Source organism: Oryctolagus cuniculus, chromosome 10, assembly GCF_051225735.1.
Source record: "Oryctolagus cuniculus isolate XC-2025 breed Fujian yellow rabbit chromosome 10, ASM5122573v1, whole genome shotgun sequence".
In the NCBI taxonomy this organism is placed as follows: Eukaryota; Metazoa; Chordata; class Mammalia; order Lagomorpha; family Leporidae; genus Oryctolagus; species Oryctolagus cuniculus.
In genome coordinates, this window is record NC_142876.1 from 18,859,688 (window position 1) to 18,881,510 (window position 21,823).

General features: G+C 49.0%; 1 protein-coding gene and 1 long non-coding RNA gene across 2 annotated transcripts in view; one reads left to right on the plus strand and one right to left on the minus strand.

The window, feature by feature from the left end:
• LOC103349392 (uncharacterized) overlaps window positions 1–13,438 on the minus strand; it is a 41,250-nt gene extending 27,812 nt beyond the window's left edge. The window contains exon 1 of the mRNA XM_070050092.2: window positions 12,982–13,438. Within this exon, the coding sequence (XP_069906193.1) occupies window positions 12,982–13,121 (140 nt within the window). The 5' untranslated portion in view covers window positions 13,122–13,438. The remainder of the gene's footprint in view (window positions 1–12,981) is intronic.
• A 72-nt stretch (window positions 13,439–13,510) lies between these two features.
• LOC149123693 (uncharacterized) lies at window positions 13,511–17,304 on the plus strand. The gene is made up of 3 exons (XR_016213923.1): window positions 13,511–13,774; window positions 14,575–14,721; window positions 15,549–17,304. It is a non-coding gene; the product is annotated as an uncharacterized LOC149123693 (long non-coding RNA).
• Window positions 17,305–21,823: the final 4,519 nt, after the last annotated feature.

Sequence of the window (21,823 nt, forward strand, 5' to 3'; positions counted from 1 at the left end):
TCAGGAAACCTCTGCAGCTTCCTCATGTTGCTGTGAACCTGATGCTGCTCTAAGAAACCATCTCGAAGAAGGTTGTTCTGAAATAGTCTTTAGAGGATTCAGACTGGGGTGGGCATTGGAGGCAGTGGACAACGTTGTCCCTTGCGGACAGCATTCCATGTGGGGAACAAGTCTGGCTCTGGTCGATGTGCACCCTGAGACACAGCAGGTGATTCCTCAAGTACTTGAAGTGGTCCCTGCCACTCACGAGGTAGACCAGAAAGCTCCTGGCTTTGTCTGGCCCAGCCCAGGCTGTTGCACACATTTGGGACTTGAACCAGGGGATAGAAACTCTTTCTCTCTCTGCCTTTCAAATACAGGAAGATGAACATTTTTTTAAAAATGGTGCAGATCTCCCAGACCAGAGGAGTCCTGGACACAGGTCAGTTCTGTCCACAGTGCCTACAAAGATGCCCATTGAAGAAAATCCAAGTCAGCTGGGAGAACTCACTCAGAGCCAGGAGTCTCTGGTACCCCAGAAAGGCTGCCTGCACCTGCAGAGATCCTTAGCATAAGCTGTTACATAACAAGGAGCCAAGGCCCTGGAGGCACAGGCCTGTAGCTCTGCCCTGGTGTTTACCTTCATTTGTATGGAAAGTGGTTTTGTACAAGAATGAGCCTCTGGGAAACAAAGTTTGCATCACAGATTAGATGACTGGGCTCCTTGCTCTTCAAAGCAGCTTAGACAAGGTGCCTGTTATCTAGCAGTGACTTACCACTGACTAGAGACACAAATCTGAGCAGAGGCCAAGGCCAGAGTGAAAAGCACCTGTCAGTAAGTAAAACAACAACAATAATAATAACAGACCAAAGACTTGATTGCTAACAAGTTCTAGGGAAGATAATTTTAAATCTGTACAATGAGATGATATTGTGTGCTTACAAAGTGATTATATGACTACATGGTTACTTAAGAATAAGAGGAACTTGAGAAAATAGTAATAATCATAGTTATTATTACTTAATATTGTTGCCAGAAAGGAAACAGAAGTTTGTAATTGGCATTCGGGTTACAGTGTGACTTAGGCTTCCTGGAAGTCTGCAGTGAGCAGAGACAGCTGCCATGATTCCATCACTCAGGACAGCACCCACTGAAAGTATCTGGTATGGGGATGGGGGTGGCTGCCTCAGGGAAGACAAGCCTCCCTGGGGGCTCATTACCTCTCCTGATTGTAGGCTGCCAGTCTAAAACAAAGTGTTTTACTCTAGCAATACAGATTTCCACAGTCACCTCCATCCACTACCTCTCTTGGAGTCTCCAGTCTCTACCCTAACCTTGTTGTCCAAACTAGAGGGGAGTTCAGGGTCTACTGGTGTCCTTGCCCTGCTAGCAAGGAAGTGTGCAGCCTGGGGTTAGAACCCTGTGCTCAGAGCGTTTTACACTCTCTGCAACAGAGCATGCAGGAACCAGGAGGCCTCCCTCCTGTGCTGCTTCTACAGAACCAGAGCTCCTCCAGTGCTGCTGGAAGGTGAAGCCTGTGGATCCCACCCTGCAGCCCTGCCTGCTCTCCTGCCTGACAGCTGCTGCCTGCTCCCCTCCCCTCGGGCACTCTCTTCCCCTGGACTTAACCTCCTCATGGGTCAGAGCACAGCTGAGCATGACACCTGCAATGCAGACAGTGAGGGGAAGACACACGCGCTCCCCTTCCCTGCCAGTCCAGGTCAACCACACTTTTCCAAATGACCTGATGGGAGGAGATGACTTTTCCTTCCACGTGCGGGATCCCCTGCTTGGCAGGAAGGTTCCAGGCACAGGGAGCCTTTCCTTGACCGCATTCTTCTTAGGGAGTCTTATGTGCACTTAAAGTAGGTCTGAGGCTCAGGAATGGGGTAAGAGGCCAGCTGTGACCACTGAGCGCCAGTGGATTTCCTGTTGCTGGGGGTGCTTGCAGTGGGGGTGAGAGCGTGTATGTAGCAGGGTTTTGTAGCAGGGTTTTGTTTCTCCGCCAGGATGCCCCACAACTCCTTAACACAGAGGTGAGAGACAGGCTGATCGCATGCAGAAAGCTTTCCAACTGCCCTGCTATCAAAAAGGTTACAAAGTGTTTAGTGAACAGGATCCTAATACCTGCTGATACAAGAAAGTACAGCGAGTATTGACAAAGGCCACATCAGGAGAGTTATCTGGCGTGACTGTGTTAAGGCTGTGCACTTGCAGCAAGTGTGCAAAGCAGGTTGCTCCTGGTACTGCTGCCTAGCACGGAGACACCGTGCACACAGCAGTGGAAATGTGTACACAGGGTAGGGGATTTTTCATGTTTTGGTTCCTTGTGTGCGTACATTCTAACATTCTAATTAGAGTTAGAAACACAAATGACGTTGTTACACACAAGCTAGTTAGATGTCACTGTGACAGCTACAGGATCCCCTTGGACATCACAGCTTTCGCACAGCAAAGAGACTCTGAGCACCAGAGGCAAGACTCACCGTATAAAAGCACTTTATTTCCTGTGTTGGTGAGAAAGGCACTAGTGCCTGATTGCTGATGGTGGGAGTGAGAGGAGTATAACTTGGAACTAATCAGCTTCATGACTGTAGAACTCTGGCACAAGGACAAAAGCACGTTTCTATCCCAGTGCACTGTGTTCTGTGCATGGATTTCTCTGCTCTCACTTGTGCATCACATGGGTAAATCAGGCTCCGCCCCCTCCCCCCAGACCTGGGAGTTTCCCTCAAGCCTCCCTGCCTTCTAGTAGTTTCCCTTTCAGTTTCTCCTGTGGCCACAGCAGATGCACACTAGCAGCAGAGGGAGTCCTGCTTTGGCAGGCTTTGCCCTTCCAGGGGCTGCTTCCTCTAGTCTTCCCCTCTCCCTGTCTCCCTGCCCTCATCCCTCTTGTTCACCTCCGGTCAAAGGTCAGATCTCCTGATCCCTGATCTGAGACATCACCCCTAGACTGCCACGGACAGCTGAAAGTGCACCTCAGAAGTTTTGCAACAAATTTGGGCACTTCACAAAGTTCAAGGAATAATTGGCTGCAAAGCTAAGTTGATTAAAGCAAAACAAACAAACAAACAAAAAAAACATGCACAGTTGTTTCACTATATGCATTTTCCATGACCTTTTTGAAAATCTGTTTTTATGCAAAGATTTCAACATGTATTTCAACAAGATGAGTCTGACTTTTCTTTTTATCTCCACAAATGTTTTTCTTTTACTCTTATTTATTAAAAAGCAGAGAGAGATATTTTCCTTCTGCTGGCTTACTCTCTAAATGTCTCTAGTACGAGGCTGATGTCTGTTAATACCAGGCTCTAATTTTCCATGCTGAAGCCAGCTGCCCTGAGCTCCATCCAAGCCTCCCATGTGGCTGGCAGGAGCAAGAAGAACTTGGGCCGTCCTTTGCTGTCTCCTAGGCTGGGCATTAGCAGAAAACTAGAATTAGAAGCAGAGCCTGGATTCAGTCTGAGGCACTCGGATATGGGATGTGCGCATCCCAAGTGACAGGTTAATAGCTGTGCCAAATGCCAGCATTTTCATGAATGTTCTAGCTCTCTCATACATAATTTCAAAAGGGCCCATATATTTTCCAAATCTTGAGGTGGATGTCTATGAAAACCTAGAGAGCTCTTGCAGAGCCATCACACACACACACACACACACAAATATCCAGCAGAAAGGGAAACCAAGAATAATCTAAACAATTTCCAGGAGGAGAAATAAACACGGTTGGTAAGCATATTTAAAAGATCAGTTTTCTGAGAACCGGGGGCAATATGAAGTACAGGAGGGGGACTTGTTCTTGCTCTTGCCAGATTGGCAGATACTAGAAGGAGACCATGCTGAATATTTTTAGAAGCTTGGTGGAGTAGCGCCTAATACAGTAGCACCCAGGCTAAAGCAAGAAAGAGAAAGAAATCTGGACACCTAAAATATTACAACTTGATGAAAAATAGGGATGGGCTTTTGCCCATGGTTGGGCTGCTGTGTGTGATGCTCCCATCCCTCTCGGAAGGTGTGGGACCGAGTCCTGGCTCCACTCCTGATTCCAGCTTTCTGCTACCCCACAGCCTGGAGGCAGAGGGGGTGCCTCAAGGAATGGGGATCCTGCCACCCGCATGGAAGACTCAGAAAGAGTTCCTGACTCCTGGCTTTGGCCTGGCCCAGGCTAAGCTATGGCAGGCATCTGAGGAGTGAGCCAGTGTATGGGAGATGGCAGTATATAATGACAAAGTCAAACACAAACATGCAGTTTGAGAAAAGAGCCTTTGGCAGACAGAGTGCCTTAACGAATCTCAAATGCCATGAGAGGGAACGTAAATGACACATGAACTTTCCACACAGTAATAGGTGACCAAGGAAAGTACACCGGATTCAACAATCCCACCTAGAATGTCTCCATTCAGATGAATGAATGAAGCATGTTAAATTGCCATGCAAAGGATGTTCCTGGTAATGTGTGTAAACAAAACAATGAACACAAGATTTTTATCATGAGCAGAATGGTTGTTATGATGGTGTGATCTCACTGAATGAGATAGACTTAAGGAAAAGATGTTAACAGTCTCACTAGGTGTAGCTAGGAGATTAAAAGCTGGTTATGCAGTAGAAAAATTCTAAATAGCTACCTATAGGTGCCTGCGTTTTGTGGTAATATAACAAATCTGGAAATTGTATATCAAAATTAAAGAAGAATTAGAGATGGCTGAGTGCGATGACTGGGGCTTTATTTCTCAACTCTTACATTTCTATGCTTTTGAAAATGTTACAATGAATAGACACAACTCCTTATGTGAAGAGGAAACTATGCTTACATTTTAGTAGTAAAAGTGTGAAGAGGGGCCGGCACTGTGGTGCAGCAGGTTAAAGCCCCGGCCTGAAGCACTGGCATCCCGTATGGGTACTGGTTCTAGTCCTGGCTGCTCCTCTTCCAATCCAGCTCACTGCTGTGGCCTGGGAAAGCAGTGGAAGATGGCCCAAGTGCTTGGGCCCCTGCACCCATGTGGGAGGCCCAGAAGAAGCTCCTGGTTCCTGGCTTCAGATCGGTGCAGCTCCAGCCGTTGTGGCCATCTGGGGAGTGAACTAGCAGATGGAAGACCTCTCTGTCTTTACCTCTCTCTGTAACTCTGTCTTTCAACTAAATAAAATAAGTCTTTTTTTAAAAAAAAAAGTATGAAGATGAATTAGATCTTTCCCCCATTCTTTCTATCTCATGTTTTTCAAATTCTTCCTATTCATCTAATGATATTGAAATATTGTGCTCTCTGTAAATGATTTTACCCAAATTCCACCTGACAAGATAGGACTGTAATTTAAAGACATAAGGGGAAGGAGAAAATTCTCGTCATAGCATCTTCTATGTTGACACGCAGGAAGCAGTTTTGCTGCATATTTTATTCAGTTTTCATTATATAACTTCATGTTCTGAAAGCAACATGGTTATCAAAGAAAAAACATGCATTTTCAAGTAAAGGGAGCATGTTGAAACAAAAGGAATTTCCCGATTCCATGACTTGGCTAAAAGTGCCTCAACATGATGAATAGCATGTTTTATGACGTGGGCGTGGAACAGAGTGAAGTTGAGAAAAGAGCTACAGGAGCAGATACGCCATGGTAAGACGGTGCCTTCTGCTGAGTCGGCAGTTGGCCTTATTAGGCCTGAAGGATGAGAGGTCTTCATTCAGATCATTTTTAACTATGCAGTTAAAATGCAGGAATCTGATACAGGGAATAAACAAGGCTCAAGTCCTGGCAAATAAGTATTCACAGAGTGTTAATTCCCCGGGAGTTCATGAGAGAGCCAGTCTCTAGGATCACACAGGGAGGGGCAGGTGTTTAGCCCCATGGTTCAGATGCCACTTGGGAATGTCTGCACCACTTATCAGAAGGCCTGGGTTCAAGACCCCACTCTGAGTTCTGGGCTCCTGTCCCAGCCCCAGCTGTTACAGAAATTTGGGAAGTGAACCAGAAAGTGAGATCTCACTCTGCTGCCTCTGTTTCCTGGCCTTTCAAATATGTAAAACTAACTGCCAGGGGTGAGCATGGCTGCAGTGCCCAGCGAGCCGGACACAGATCGTCAGCGCCAGTCATGACCCAGGCCGCAGAGAAGCCACCTCAGGGCCTGCTGCCAGCAGCAGGAGGGAAGCCACAGGACAACAACAAGGGTGGGACCCTGAGAAGAGACAAGATGTCCCCTGGGCTTCATCTGGAGCTGGGATCAGCGGGGCAGATCCCTGGGCCTTGGCTAGAGTCCTGGAGGACTCAGATTAGAGAGGAGGGGTGCATGTGTGTGTGTGTGTGTGCATGTGTGTGTGCGTGTGCATGTGTTCATGCTTGTAGTGTGCTTGTGTGTTTGTGTGTGCAGGCCTGTGTGTGTGCGCACGTGCGTCTGTGTGCATGTGTGTGTGTGTGTGTTTGTACGTGTGTGCAGTTAGGAAGGCAGCCCCTGCTGTCCCCGACTTTATGACAGCCAGATCCAAACAATTAAAGATGAGGCCACACAGAGCACTCCTGCAAACCCAGGGCACATTCTTCATTTCCCCCTCTGCCCTGCTGTTATCACTAGCGAGGACTTCCTGTCTGTCCTTAGAGCCGACCTTTGACACTGCTGCCCAGACACTGGTTTTCCTGGTGGGTCCTTTAGCTTCACAGGGATAACCAGCGGCAGAACCGGCAGCTCAGGAAGTGGTGAGGACTACCTCATACTGGACCCCACGGTGCCTGTAGCAGCAAGGAGGAACTGACTCTTGGACACAAAACAGAAGGAGCTTTTAGAAGGCCAGCCTACCAGGACCAGGCAGACTCAGCTGGGGGCCAAGCGCTCCGGGGCTCACTTCCAAATCTATGGTGAAGAGCAGCAGAAGCTCCATGGCCAACTGGCAGTGGCAGACATCCTGCGGCTTTTGAAGTCTGAGTTGAAATAAGAAGAGAGGGAGAGGCTGAGAAGAGCAGGAACATTGGGGCCTGACTCACAGATGTGGACTCTCAGCTTCTGTGGTCTCCACTCAAAATTATCTCTGTAATCAGCTTGGCTGGTTTCACTTGATAGCCTAAAAACAACAGAGATTAATGTGGAACACTGTCTTTTTCTTCATCCATCATTCATTCAACATTGTTGTGAATCAGATAACTTTGGTGAGTGGAGGGAATGTAGAGAGCAATAATCAGTCTATGTCTTCATTTTACAGGAGGAACTGGCCCAGGGAGGAGGAGAGCAGAAAGAAGGCCAACGGCAGAGTTTGGCTGCCACTACTGCTAATGGGTGATCAGACAATTCCCGGCTCCTGCACTGAATACCTCGGGCTTACTTAACACAGTCGACTTGGAGCATCTGCTGCCAGCCACATGCAGGAGGAAGAGGAGGAGGCAGTGGACATGACCTTCACCTCACCGAGCTTAGTCTAGGTGGGAAGATCAGTGAGAGTACAGAATCAGGAACCAGACCCCAGTTCTGATGCAACTATCACTTCTGCTGTCTGTAAAAAAATCAAACAAGAAACAGAAGAGGTGACCTATTTTGGGGTAGATGCAGAAGAGTCGTCAATGGCATTTTGGGATGGCATCTTGGCAGAGAGGTTTACGTCTTCACTTGTGACACCAGCATCCCATATGAGCACCTGCCTGCACCCGGCTGCTAGCTCCCGGCTTTGTGTCTGGGAAAGGAACTGGGGTTCAACCACTGTTCTGGTCGTCCTAATCAAAACTCTTTGGCTGTCCCAGACCCAGCTGCACCAGCCTGCCTGCTGCCCCCACCACGGCTGCTGTCAGCAGGTCAGTGCCACTGCTTGGGAGGGGCCCAAAAGGCAGTTTTGTCTGAAGCACTGTGGGATGAGGATGAGGTCAGATTGCCTCTCCCTCGCCTTTTCACAGGAAGAACTTCTCAGAGGATTAGCGCAGTGGTCTGCTGGTTCAGGACACTCAACAAACGCAGATAGGGTCTCTCCTGTGATTTCTCTCTTCACAGCTCAAGGTCATGCAATGCACATTCTCAGCCAAAACAGACCCCACCCCCCGCCCAGACACAAAACCATGGTGGATGGTCACCAGCCAGAGACAGGTGTAGTGCGGAAGGTTGCTATTCCAGTCCATTCCCTGAGGAGGGCCACTACCTTGCCCCACCTTCCCGTCCCCAGGGACACAGCCTAGGGCAGCCCTGGTCATATGATGGAAGAGTCCACCCCACACAGCACTGCGCAGGAGGCAATGTCAAGCCCCAGTCTCCTTTGGAGAAGCACACTGTTACCAGGGCCTTGCGAGAATGGGAGGTCACTCCCCCCTCTCTCGGAACTACCACCGTTTATCAAGTGACTGCTTGGTAACCACACTCTACTTGGTTGAACCACTCTCTTAATGATGCCAGAGTCCGTGATATGCATGGCTCTACAGCTAGAGCCTGTTTCTGCGTCTACACTCTGTCCTTACAGTGTTCACACCAGCACTGACCACAGGGGACAGCTGTGCCCCCGGGAGGCAGATTCTCTTGTCTGAGAACATGCTGAGATTGAAGCAGCGGCGTCTAGAACAAACTATTTCTCTCCTTAAACTAGGTACTCTTCCTGCATGAAGGAGGCAAGGTTGACATCTCACAGAGACGACACTAAAACTGACAGTGCCTTCACACGTGTCCCTCTGCCTCTTTAAGGCCACAGAGCGCTCCCTAAGAGGCAGCGGGGATGGCTCAAGTAACTTGGCCCCATCAGCCATGTGGGAGACCAGGACAGATTTCTGCTCCTGGCTTTTCAGCCTCACCCAGATCCAGCTACTGTGGACATTTGGGGAGTGAATCGGAGGTTGGGAGCTCTGTCTTTCCCCCTCTTTCAAATAAATGAATCAACTGTAAATTAAAAAAAAAAAAAAAAAGAACTACTGCTGGACAAAGGATCTGTGTTTTGTACCAGGGCCCCCTTGGGTCAGAGCTCCATGGAGCCTAGTCCTGGGACCTCTGAAAGGAGAGGGGGAAGGGCTGACACTGTGGCACAGCAGGTAAATCTGCCTGTAGCACCAGCATTCCTCATGGATTCTGATTCCAGTCCGGTTTACTCCACTTCCAATGCAGCTCCCTACCAATGCACGTGGGAAAAGCAGCTGAACATGGTCCAAGTGCCCAGCCCTGGCTGCTGCGGACATATGGGCAGTGAACCAGTGGGTGGAAGATACCTTTCTCTCACCCCTTCTCTCCTCTCTCCCTGTATCTCTGCCTTTCAAGTAAAGAAATAAAAACACTCACACACAGGAAAAGAAGTGGGTGAGACTCCCTCACTTCCCAACACCGATTGGAGATCCCACACCGTTTCCTGCAAGACATTCACTCGATAACGTCAACTAGGGTATTTGGTTAGGAGGTTTCCTAAGAGAGAGCTTAAAAAAAGCCACCTTGTTGATGCTGATGTGCTACTCCACCCGGCCCCCAGCCTGTTCCTGGACTTGTGGTCTGAGGCTCTGAAGGTGATTCAATTCCTCTTTGGATTTTCGTTTACTTTCTCTGTCTGTCGGCTCTTTCCATGCCTGAGGACATCAATAAGAACACTTCTGTGGATCGACATGGGGTTCCGATGACCCTCAGCCTGTCTAAGCTCCACACAGCACAGTGGCTGGCCAGGTTTCCCTGGCGATGAGGAAGGCACCCAGTGTGGATGGATTCCAGGACTTTCTGGGTTGGGACTGCCTCCCTGACTGCCCTCTGTCCTGCAGGTGGGCCTGGTGGAGTCGGTAGAAAGGAGGCCCCCAACCCCGGAGCCTTCCCCCTCTGATGGAAGCTGTGAGCTGGGTGTCCTGCAGGAAGCAGGGAGGGGCCCGAGCCCTGAGCCCTCCCCATGTGACAGGCACCTGTGAGCTGCTTTGCCTGTCTTACTGCTTCTAGGCCTCACAAAGGCCCTGTAGGGAGGTGTCACCATTAGTCTTCTTCCTTTTCAAGTTAGGAAAGAGAGGCTCAGAACAGGTCAGCGTTGCTTATCTATCCAGGAGACAATGGAGCTGGCATGCAAAGAAAAGGGGAAAATATGTGAGAGCTGACACCAGCTTCCCCACAGGAAGCTCTACAGTCCCAGACTGCTTTGCTTTGTCGGAGGAGATTAGTTTAGCTGTTACTATGTTCCTAGAGCAGGAACTTGAAGGGATTGGGAATAAAAGTTGGGTAGAAGAAGCAGTGAAAATATTGTGGAGGAAAGGGCAGCCCTGCTCCTGGGGCATGAGCAGCTTACTTGAAGGCGCCCACAGGTCAATGTAGGACATGCTGTCCCAGTGAGACGCTGAGGGTGCTGAGCAGACCTGTTTGGGTGGCACTGGCACTTTCTAGAATTTACCTGCAGGGAGTGATCTTAGGGAACTGGAGTTTAGAGACAGAAGGAAGGGTGAGGGCTCCCCAGGCACAGAAGGTGTGGGAAGTCTTGCAGATGCCAGGTGCAATACCGCTCGCTGTGGAGAGAGGAACTGGAGAAGGAAGTGCCCAGGGATGCTGACAGCAGAATCACAGGGCAGGAGGCAAGTGCCGATGTCGGGCTGGGATCCTTGTCCCAGTGTGTGGCACGGGAAGAATTATGCCTCAGGTTCTGTAAGTGTGGACTGGAAAGGGCAAGTACCTGGCAGGCAGAGGCTTGGGGAAACCCTCCCCAAGGCCTGTCTCTGTGCTTTTCCCAGGCCTTGTGTCCCAGCACAGAGACAAGAACAGGCAGGTGGGAGGGTGGGGGCGGGGCTCCCGCAAAGCCCTGTGCACCTGTCAGGCCAGGGTTCCCTCTGGGCCCCTCATGCAGCTGTTTCTCCAGGGGGTGCCCTGGGCAGCCCGCAGGTTGGCAGACTCCCCACCCTCAGCTCTGTTCTTCAGGAGTCTGCTCTCAGCCTTGACTTTGCTCACAGTCATCATACACAATGCAACTCCCCTGCAAACTTCTACATTTCTAGAAAGCCCAGTATGTCCCAAAGTCAAATCTAAGACTGAATAACGTTAGTGGTGATTGATTCAAGTGCTTCTTAACCTGCTTGATATTTACACATGAACTGTGAACCTCTGGAGTTGGTTTCTATTCAGATAAGGAGGTGGTTCAGGTAGTATTTTTTTCTCTGAATACACAGTCAGTCCTCTTAAAGACACTAAGGGAAACATCTTTCTTCCCTGGATTCTCCTCCTCAGCCCTGCCCTTATTCCCACCTGGGTCACTACTAGGGAGCAAGAAAGAGGAAAACATGAAGACAGGCAGATGGACTTGGATATAACAGGAACTGGGAAGCAGACAACAGACGTTTAGTTTGACCTACAGAATTTTATGCATACTGCATGCAATTCAAGGTTTTCTGAATCTCTCATTGAATGTAAGGTGGGAAGCCTATCTAAGGAATTCATGTAATGCTTGTGTTAAGGTGCAGACATTAAATCTTTTTCACATTATGCAATGTTGTGTATGTTATCCTATTAGAAATGCACTTCAGTTTTAAGTTCCTTGAAAGCATTAATTGAAAGAATACTTAGTGTTGTCAGCGGGAAGCTTGTGCAGTGTGGAAAGTGTGTCACAGCACGACTTCCACTGAACAGCACCTTCCTGGCTGACAGGTGTTCTAAATGCGTTCCCTCACAGGGCTACCAATGTATTCCTTACCCGGATACACTGCTTCTGAGGGTATTAACCACAGTTATGCTGGGAAAAGTAACACCCTGAGACATAATTTAACAGGAAGTGTTCCTATCCTGGTCAGGAAACGTGGAATCACAACACAGACATGGGCAGATCTGCACTGTCATTTCCTGCTTGGCCCATCAGGAGGATCAGCTGGAGACAGTTTTAAAAGCAGTCATCCTCACCAGTCCCTCCCCTTTTTTTCCCATGCAGATAGTAGGGGGTTCTACTGCCTCGTGAGAGTTACTTCCATTATGTCCTCACTTCAGTGGTCAAGATATCTTTATGTTTGTATCTTGCAATCCCAACATTAAATGATACACTACTTTTCTACAGACAGATGATTAAAAATGTTTTTGCACATTGGGATCCTTCCTAATTCCCTAAAACAAATGTTAGATGTGATAACATAGTCAATGGCGCACTGACAGTCCACAGTCACCCAGCTGGCTTGGTAAATCCTCAGCAGGACTCCTGCCCCTTGCTGCTTCTTTCCCTCAGCATGGAATTTCCATTCCCTCCCTAAAAGCCACAATATTCCTAAAGTTGTATCTACCTGTTGGCTGCACAAGTAACACCTACATCAGTCTCAAAACTAAGTTGTTTCAAAGTCAAGAATTGTTTATTTTCATGCTTATAGACCTGTGTGTACCTTCTACAGGGCCCTGAAAGAAATACACATTTGCTAGTTTGTGGCCATTGCATGATTTAAGATAAATTAACACTCCAATGCCTACTGGGCGCAGATAATGCAGGTGAGAAAGGCAAGCAGCAGGGAGTGTCCTGGGGAACAGGAGCTCAGGAGGCTAAGGAGGAGGGGCTTGACCACCTCTGAACTAATCTGCACATCTGCACAGTGGACCCCAGGTTGTCAGGCCTTCGGACTTCCCTAGACACAGCGAACCCAGGCTTCTAATGCAACCTTCCCGATTTTTCTAGAGTCGGAAACCCATTCAGAGGTTCAGAAGTCTACTGCAGACCAACACTGCGCCCCAACCCGAAGCGCAGGGTGAACTGCACAGGTCAACAGAGGGCCATGCGCTGTCCAGGGAATCCTCACTGCTGGGTCCTGCTGTCGCTCCCTGTGGGCCTGGGCTAAGAGGGCGTCCAGCTCCCTGCCTGCATGGATACTGAGAATGGACTTGACCTCTGCGAACCTCAGGTTCTGTACCTCCAAGGCGGCCTGGGCTGTTTCCAGGACAGAAGGAGAACCTGAGAGCCAAAGTGCTTGGCACAAGGCAGCCCCGCCTGCAAGGTGCACAACCCAGAGCTGCCTCTGCCCCCACACTGCCATCTGTGCCCAGGGCTAACACCGTTCCAGGAGACTCCCATCTCCGGACCCCGCTTCACCTGCCTCCTTACTAAAAACCAGGGCCCCGCACCCGCCGCCGCACTCACCCTCCCCGCGGGGAGCCGCGCGTCTCCGTCCTGGCGCTGGAATCGGAGCCCGAAGTCTCTCCGTTTAGAAGTGAGTCATGTCTGGAGCTGGTTGTTTCTTCCTCGTCTCCTCTGCGGTTCCTAACGCCGGCTTCTCTCATGTCTCTGCCACTTGCTGCCTTGTCCTGAGTCGCTAAGGGCCAAGGGCCCAGGAGGACGGGGCGCCAGGCCTCTCGCTGCCCCCACCTGTCCCTGGAAAACCGCCCCCAGGCCCTGAGACGCGGGCTGTGGGTTCCAAGGCAAAGCGATCCCTGCGGATCCCAAAGCCCAGCGCACCCGCGTTCTGAGGAAGTAATTTTGGGGCTGACCGTGGTCTGTCGCGCCTCTGCCGCGTTTCTGGGATGCCTGGGTCTCCGCGTTCGCCGCACAGGCAGGACGCGATGGCCACGGCTCCCTGGATCGCAGACTCTCCGCTAGCAGCCCGGGCGCGCAAGGGGCGGGTCCGTGGGCGGGCCTTGGGGTCAGTTTTTCTCCCCGTCACCAGAGGGAGATCCCTTTAAAAGCTGGCTGGCTAAGCTCGCCCGGGCACACTCAGCGCTCTCAGGCTCCCCAGGGCGAACATTGCAGCGCGTGCGCTCGCAGAGGCAAAGTATTATCGCGCACCCTAGCGCGAGCTCCATATCTTCGCTCGCCCTAGCGCCGATCCTAGAAGAGTCCCCGGCACCGGCAGCGCACTTCGCGGCGGTCCTCCTGACCATGCCTGGGAAGAGGGTGCGCAAGAGATCTCAGTCGAGTCCGAAGCGAGCGCCAGCAGGTACGGACCGGTTCTGGCTTGCGGAGACCCTGACCAGATGGGGGTCGGGGAGAAGGTCTTTTAGAGGCAGGGTCAGCCATGGAGTTCGGGCTCAGACCACAAGCGCTCTAAGGTCTGGCCAGGTTAGCGCCTTGGCGCGCGCCACCTCTGTGCACCCAGGTAATTCCGCGGGGAATTTCCCCGGGATGACTTCTGGGCTCTTGCACAGCCCGTGTGAGGACAGCGGCGGCGACGGTCGAAAGGCACTCCGCATAGGCGTGCGGGCAAGGGCTGTTTCCCCATTCATCCGTGTGCACGTTCTCGGGGCCACGGGCAGGAAACGTGCAAGCGAGGAGGCTGCCCCGAGGTGAAGTCGGACCAGGGATATAGTCCGGCTTCTCCACGTCACGGGAGGAGTCCGTACGATACCTGGGTGGCTCATCGCGCCCCGTCGCGCTCAGACCGCTCGAGTTACCCGTTCGCTAGGTTCCCGGGGTGACTCCACAGCAGGCGCCCATCGCTCACCCTTACACAAGCCCTGCGCCTGGTCCTAGAAGATTCCCTAGCACCGGGTGCACAGGGTCGGGCCAGGTTGGCGCCTTGGCGCGCGCCTCCGGCACGCGCCCAGGTAGTTCTCTGCGGGATTTCCCTGCACAGTGTCTGCGCTCCCTTTACGCGAGTATAGGACGCCGGCCCGCGACAACTGGCGTGCCCGCGGGCTCGGCATCGGCGTGCGGGGCAGCAGGCTGTCCCCACTTAGCTCCCGCCAGTCCCATTTGGAACCTTCTCAATGCTCATCTCCAGTTGTGCGTTCCTTGTAGAGCTGGAAGGTGGCTGTGGCGCTCAGCTTTCCGGAACGGGACTGCCGCTCCCCGTGTCTGCGGAGTTTTCAGCAGTGGCCCTGGCGGAGAAGTCTGGGAAGAAGGCACAGAAGAACGCGCAGCCAAGGCCGGCGCGCCCTCTGTCGGGTACCAGCCCCGCCGCCCCGGGAGAGCCCTGGGTGCCCTAACCTGTCAGCCCAGGGGGCGGGGTCTAAGCTATGGGAGGTCAAGGTCGGGCCAGGTTTGCAGCCTGGTCCGTGACTTAGGGACCCTCCAGGAAGTTTTCTCCAGGGCGGCGGGCGGTGGCAATGGAAGAGGGACTTGGTCCCCAGGGTTCTTTCCCCCACCTCCCCGCATTCCCCACTCTATTCTGGCAGGCTTCAGGGTAGCCCCCTCACCTCCTCTCCCCTAGAGACATCCCATCAAAGGCACAGGCCATCTATCTGCTAAGGGGTTTAGGAGGAAGGGCCTGAGGCTGTGGGTTGGAAGTGTGGGCGGATCATGGTGCTGGTACCTGAGCCCCTGGCAGGATGTCCGGAGCTGGGCCCAGGTGAAGGGAGTGGTGCCCCGCACAGGTGATGTCCCGTGCTGGCCAGAGCTCTGAGAGATCCGACCTGTGCACAGCATTCCAGTGCTGCTCACTGAGCTCCGGAGGACAGAGCACTGCTGTCCTGCACACCTCGCTCCTGAGAACAACAGCAACAGAGCGTCCTCCTCCAATTCATTAGCTGTCAATCCACTTATAGGTGTGGGACGGGATCCAGACATTCAGGACACACTGGGGGTACTTCCTACCTGTTTTGGTGAAAGGGATCAGTTTTCCTATCACAGTTCGGGGCTGCCAAAGTCATGGGTGGATGAAATGGCAGGATGCCCTGGGATATTCAGCCTGTCACTTGGATGGCTGTCTTAGCCCTTGCAGGTACAGCTGGGAGTACTGCCCGTGGTAACATGGGTATTTTGCTTTTTCTTAGAGCTGGAAGTCGAATGTGCCACTCAACTCAGGATCATCGGAGATCAGCTGGACTTGAGCAAGAAGTGCCGAATCTGGTAGCTAAGCTTAGTAGCTAAGCATGTAAAATGCTTAGTCACTTGACATTTTTGAGGCTAATGTTTTGAGCAACCTCTTTAAAAAAAAAAAAAGAGCCATTTCCCAATCTTGTGCAAGTTTCATCATTTAAAGGAGACTTCATTGTCACTGAGAGGACTGTGGAAGATCATTTGCATGCTTTGGGATGCCTTTGCGATGAGAGATGGAGGGGCTGGCTGCCGCATGCTGGTTGGCATCACCTACAAGCACAGGTTCGAGTTCTGTCTGCTCAACCTTCAATCCAGCTGGCCTGGGAAAGCAGTGGAAGATGGCTCAAGTCCTCATGCCCCTGTACTCGAGTGGGAGTCCGGAGGAAGCTCCTGGCTATTGGCTTCAGATCTGCCCAGCTCCAGGCCTGTTGGCCATTTAGGGTGTGAACCCAGAGATGCACCTCCTGGGACACCTGGAAGACTCTCCTGACTCGTGGCTTCAGATTGGCCCAGCTCTCCCACGTCTCTGTCACTCTTTCTTGAAATAAATAAATAAGTCCTTAAAGAAAAAGTGGTAGAATATGTTATAAATGAGTTTTGGTTTGGCGTTTCCCAGAAGCCATTTTGGGGATATAAGAACTTAAACCACTTGTTGAAGAAGGAAGGAAACTTGAAATGCATTTCTTTGGCTTAGAAAATTGTTCCAGTGGATTCTGTCTGTTCAGCGTCCCTGTGTTTTTGCTGAAGGCTGCTGCCCAGCTGGTGTGAGAGCAGCTGAGAGGACTGACAGGGCAGGAGGGGTTCTGGTTGTGCTTTCTTTTGAGAACTCCAGCACAACCTGTCGTACTTGGTGTTCATATGTTGTCTTGATACAAAGAAAATTTCATTCTGGAAACACTGAACATCACAGTGAATGCTGACTTTCTAGGTCACTACAGAAGGTAGAATAGTTTGATAATTCATTTTGTAACTGAAGTCGATTGGTTGCTGTCCTGATGACCTTTCCCTTTATGTGCTCCTGTGGGGATTCGTAGAAAGTATGGAGAACTGGAAAAGAACTTTGGAAAGAATTGAATACAAGTACACAAGAGTTACCTCTTGGCTGTAGAACTCTTACAGATTGAATGTTAAATGATAACGAGTACGGGATATTTTTATAACCAGGGTTAAGAGGAACAGGACTCAACCCTCAATGATTTAATCAAGATTTAGTTAAAAAAAAAAAAAGTGCTCAGTTCTAACAAACTGTAAAATGCATTTCCTCACCTGGTCAGTGTCTGTGCTCTGAAAGCTCATCTTCTAGGAGAAATTATGAATGTTTTCAAAATTGAATGCATTGTTCTTCAAAAGGGAAAAGGTTGGGGCTGGTGTTGTGGTCCAGCAGGTTAAGCTTGGCCTGCAATGCCAGAATCATATGGGTGCCGGTTCAAGTCCCAGTCGCTCCACTTCCAATCTGTTTCCCTCCAATGTGCCTGGGAAAGCCTCACAAGATAGCCCAAACGCTTGGGCCCATGCACCATGTTGGAGACCAGATGGAGTTCCAGGCTCCTGGCATTGATCTGGCCCAGCTCTAGCCCCTGGGGACATTTGGGGAGAGTAAAGCAGATGGAAAATTCTCTGTGTGTCCCTCTCTGTCTTCCCCCATCCCTTGTGTGTGCTTTACTTTGTGTGTATCTATCCCTTTGAAATAAATAATTCTTAAAAAGTAAATGAAGAGAAATTATATTTCTGATCTACAGTTAAAAGCCCATGTACATGAGAAGTCATAAAAAATTTGCATGGATTTCAAGTTATTTAGCACCAGAACCAACTTAAACTTTTCATTCCATTTTCCATAATCTTTTGAGGCACTCCCATATATACACATACCTAAATGGATACCTGTATTGATTGTTTGCCTTAGAATAGTACATAGATTCTCAGAAGAGTTTCTTGAGTTTTTTTTGTTTTTCTGGGCTATGAACAGGAACTCAAATTACTCCATAATAAAGAAACAATCCTATTTAAAATGGCAAATGATTCGAATAGATGTTTCTCAAAAGAAGACATACAAATGGCTAACTGGCATAGGAAAATGCTCAACATCTATTACCAGGATGGCAAATTACACTCACAGTGAGGTACTGCCTCACTTGCCAAGTCAGCTATTCTCAAAAAAATGATGGGGCTGGTGTTGTGGCACAGTGGGTTAAGCTGCCACCGGCAACAGTGGCATCCCATATGAGCCACTTCCCAACCTGCTCTGCTAATGCCCCTGGGAAAGCATCAGAAGAAGGCCCAAGTACCTGGGCTTCTGCCACCCATGTGGGAGATCAGGATGGAGTTTGAGGCTTCCTGTCCAGCTCAGTCCTGGTGGCCATTTGAGGACTGAACCAGCAGATGGAAGATCTCTGTCTCTCTCTTACTCACTTTGTCTTTCCTAGCCTGCAACTCTGCCTTTCAAAGAAATACATACACTTACACAACAAGAAAGATGGAATTCCAAGAGGGTGGATTAGGGAGTGACAGGCTGAGCTGGGCTAAGGATAAACAGTGAAGAGAAAAGTGTAGGAAGTGCACTCTCTGGTGGAGAACTGGAGAGGAAACCCACTGCAAGGCTTAAGGGAAGAGCAGGAAGGCCATGGACCTGTGTGGAGGGAGCAGGCGCACAGTACAAGCATGAGCACAGCTGCAGTGGGGGAGAGCTGGAGCGAGCATCAGCTTGGAGACAGAGGTGAGAGCAGACTGTAGTGACCCGTGGGGACATAGCCAGGGGGAGAGCATGTCCTGGACCTGGACTGGAGCCCTGGGTGCTGGCGGTTGCTCGTAGTTGACTCTGGACCCAGTGGAAGTTGAGGGGACATGTATGTCTTGCTCCAACTTCCCCACAGCAGTGCCCACTTCTGGGATGAGCGAGGGCAGGCACTATTTTTGGCTAGGTTGTCAGCTATGGAATCCTTTGTGCACAGCCATAGCAGCTTACTGAAAGGGACACCTAATCTGCTGTTCTGGTGGCAGTGGTGGGTGTGGGGAGCAACCCGGACTGGACTGAGTTACTGGAATTAAGACTTATTCTATGCATCTGCTCTCCCACAATGTGGCGCTGGGAGAGGAGAAAACAGCTTCTACGCAGCTGCCTCTCGCCAACTTGAGTGATGACCTCCAGGAGCTGATCCTGCTCCTGATTGGAGGAGAGCAGCGTACTGGGCGTGTGGGCAGCCGAGTTGGGATTGGCGGAAGAGGACTATAAAGGAGGAGAGAGACAACATGCACCGCACCAGGAACAACTAAGGGGAACATCCCCTGCGGAAGTGGGGAAAGTGGCCAGGGGGAACCGCCCTTCCACGGAGGTGGAAGGGACAGTAGCCAACCCGGGAAGAACCAGCAGCAAACCCGGGGAGGGCCGAGCAGACAAAAGAACAGCGCAGGGTCCTGTGTCGTTCCTCCATGAAGATGGGGAGCCACAGTGGGCAGGTAGCAAGGTTTGGCCAGTGGCTCTTGTATGCAGGTCTGATCCAGAGATTCTAGTGTAGGAATGGTCCACAGTCCCCACTGCCTTTGAGGCTGGCTAGGAGCTGGCTGAGCAGCCACGTGGGACACCCATATCCTCCAACTTTCAGGACTCCTAGGTAGAGTTGTCTTGGGCAATGTCTGCTTCTCTGTTGACTAGGCAGGCTGGCACGGTGAAGGGAAACCTCTGGACTCGGTGACTATGGGAGCCTTCTGTGCTGAGACCATGGGAACTCGGGGGTTACTTGAGAAGGTGCAGGAGGTAGCAGGTATTGAGATTTACCATGCCCAACTTCGGTGTTACCCTGGATACTTACCCCACCCAGGAGCACTGATTAGAGATCCCTGCCCACTTCCACCACACACCTCTTGGTATTAACTGAAGATGCAGACATTCCACTATGCCACAGAGGTATATATCAAAGATAAAAGACATCAGAGTAAAAGAAATACCAAAATCAACTCCACGAATGTCTAAAAACAAACATAGACATTCAAAAAAAAAAAAAAAATAAGGAAGACACCATAACCCCCGAAAGGAACACAACAATATTTCAGTATTACAACATGAAAATGAAGAGATTGATGAAATGCAGGGAATGGAATTCAAAAAATTAATTAGGATGACTCAAAAGCAATCAGAAGCAAATCCACAAACTAAAGAAAACCATACACAACATGAATGAAAATTTTTCCCATGAAAAAATTTTAAAGAGAATTCAAAATGAAATATTAGAAATGAAGAATAAGAAAAGATAAAATAAAAAATGTGGTGGAAAGCCTTATCAGCTGACTTGGCATGGTAGAAGAATGAACATCTGAACTAGAAGACAGATATTCGGAAATCTTACAGTCAGACGGGGAAAAAAAAAAGGAAAATAAAAAACATAAAAACAGTGTTGGAGATCTGTGGGACCCTATCAAATGACCCAACATCTGGGTCTTAGGAATTCCTGAAGTGGAACAATAGTGGACTAGAAGGCCTATTTAGTGAAGTAAGTACAGGAAACTTCACAAATTTGGAGAAAGAAAATTAAAAAATACTAAAGAAAAAATACAAGACGACATTTAAAAATGCAAAAATCTTCTATGCTCATGGATTGGAAAGATCATCAAAATGTCCATATTACCAAAAGCAATTTACAGATTCAATTATGATTGCAATCAAAATACCAATAATATTCCTTGCAGAACTAGAAAAAATGATGCTAAAATTCATATGGAAACACAAGAGACTCCAAGTAGCTAAAACTATCTTATATAACAAAACCAAGGCTGGAGGCATCACAATACCTGATTTATTTTATTTAATTTGCATACATTTCATAAATACAACTTTAGAAACATAGTAATTCTTTCTACCATAACTACCCTCCCACACACTCCCACCACTCTACTTCTTCCCTTTCCTGTTGCCAGTCTTATTTATTACTAGGGTCTATTCTCATTTAACTTTATACACAGAATATTTACTCTATTCTAGGTAAAGAGTTCAGCACTTTGTATGAGGGAGAAAAAGAAAAAAAAGATAAAAACAAAAAAAACATGGGGTGAGGTGAAACCTCATTGTGGTTTTGATTTGCATTTCCCTGACGCCTAGTGATCCTGAAATTTTTTTTTCATGTGTCTGTTGGCAATTTGGATTTCGTCATTTGAAAAAATGTCTGGTTAAATCATTTGCCCATTTCTTCACTGGGTTGTTTGTTTTGTTGTGGAGTTTCTTGATCCCTTTATATATTCTGGTTATTAATCCTTTATCAGTTGGATAGTTTGCAAATATTTTCTCCCATCCTGTCGGTTGTCTCTTCACTTTGCTTGTTGCTTCTTTTGCAGGGCAGAAGCTTCTCGATTTTATGTAATCCCATTTTTTGATTTTGGCTTTTATTTCCTGTGCCTCTGGGGTCTTTTCCAAGAACTCTTGTCTATGCCAATGTCTTGAGGGTTTCCCCAATGTTCTCTAATGATTTGATGGTGTCCAGTCATAGATTTAGGTCTTTAGTCAATTCTGAGTGGATTTTAGTGAAAGGTGTAAGGCAGAGATCTTGCTTCATGCTTCTGCATGTTTAGATCCCGTTTCCCCAGCCCCATTTGTTGAAGAGACTGTCTGCTCCAGGGACTGATTTTAGCTCCTTTGTCAAAGATGAGTTGGTTGTAGATGTTTGGATTGATTTCTGATTTTTTTCCTGTTCTGTTGGCCTAATGATCTGCTTTTGCACAATACCAAGCTGTTTTGAACATAACTGCCCGGTAGTATGTCTTGCAGTCTGGTATTGTGATGCCCCTGACTTTGTTTTTGTTGTATAAGATTGCTTAACTATTTGGGGTCTCCTGTGCATCCGTGTGAATTTCAGCACTGTTTTTTCTATACCTGTGAAGAATGTCTTCAGTATTTTGATTGATATCACATTGAATCTGCAAATCACTTTCCATAGTATGGACATTTTGATGATCCTTCCAATCCATGAACGTGGAAGATTTTTCCATTTTTTTGTTCTTCTTCTATTTATTTCTTTAATGTTTGTAATTCTCATCATAGAGATCTTTGACATCCTTGGTTAAATTTATTCTAAGGACAATACCTGATTTCAAGACATACTACATGGCAATTATAATCAAAACAATCTGGTACTGGCACAAAAACAGACGTGCACACAAATAGAAACTCCAGAAATCAATCCATGCATCGACAACCAACTTGTTTCTGACAAAAGAGCTAAAATCAATCCCTTGAGCATGGACA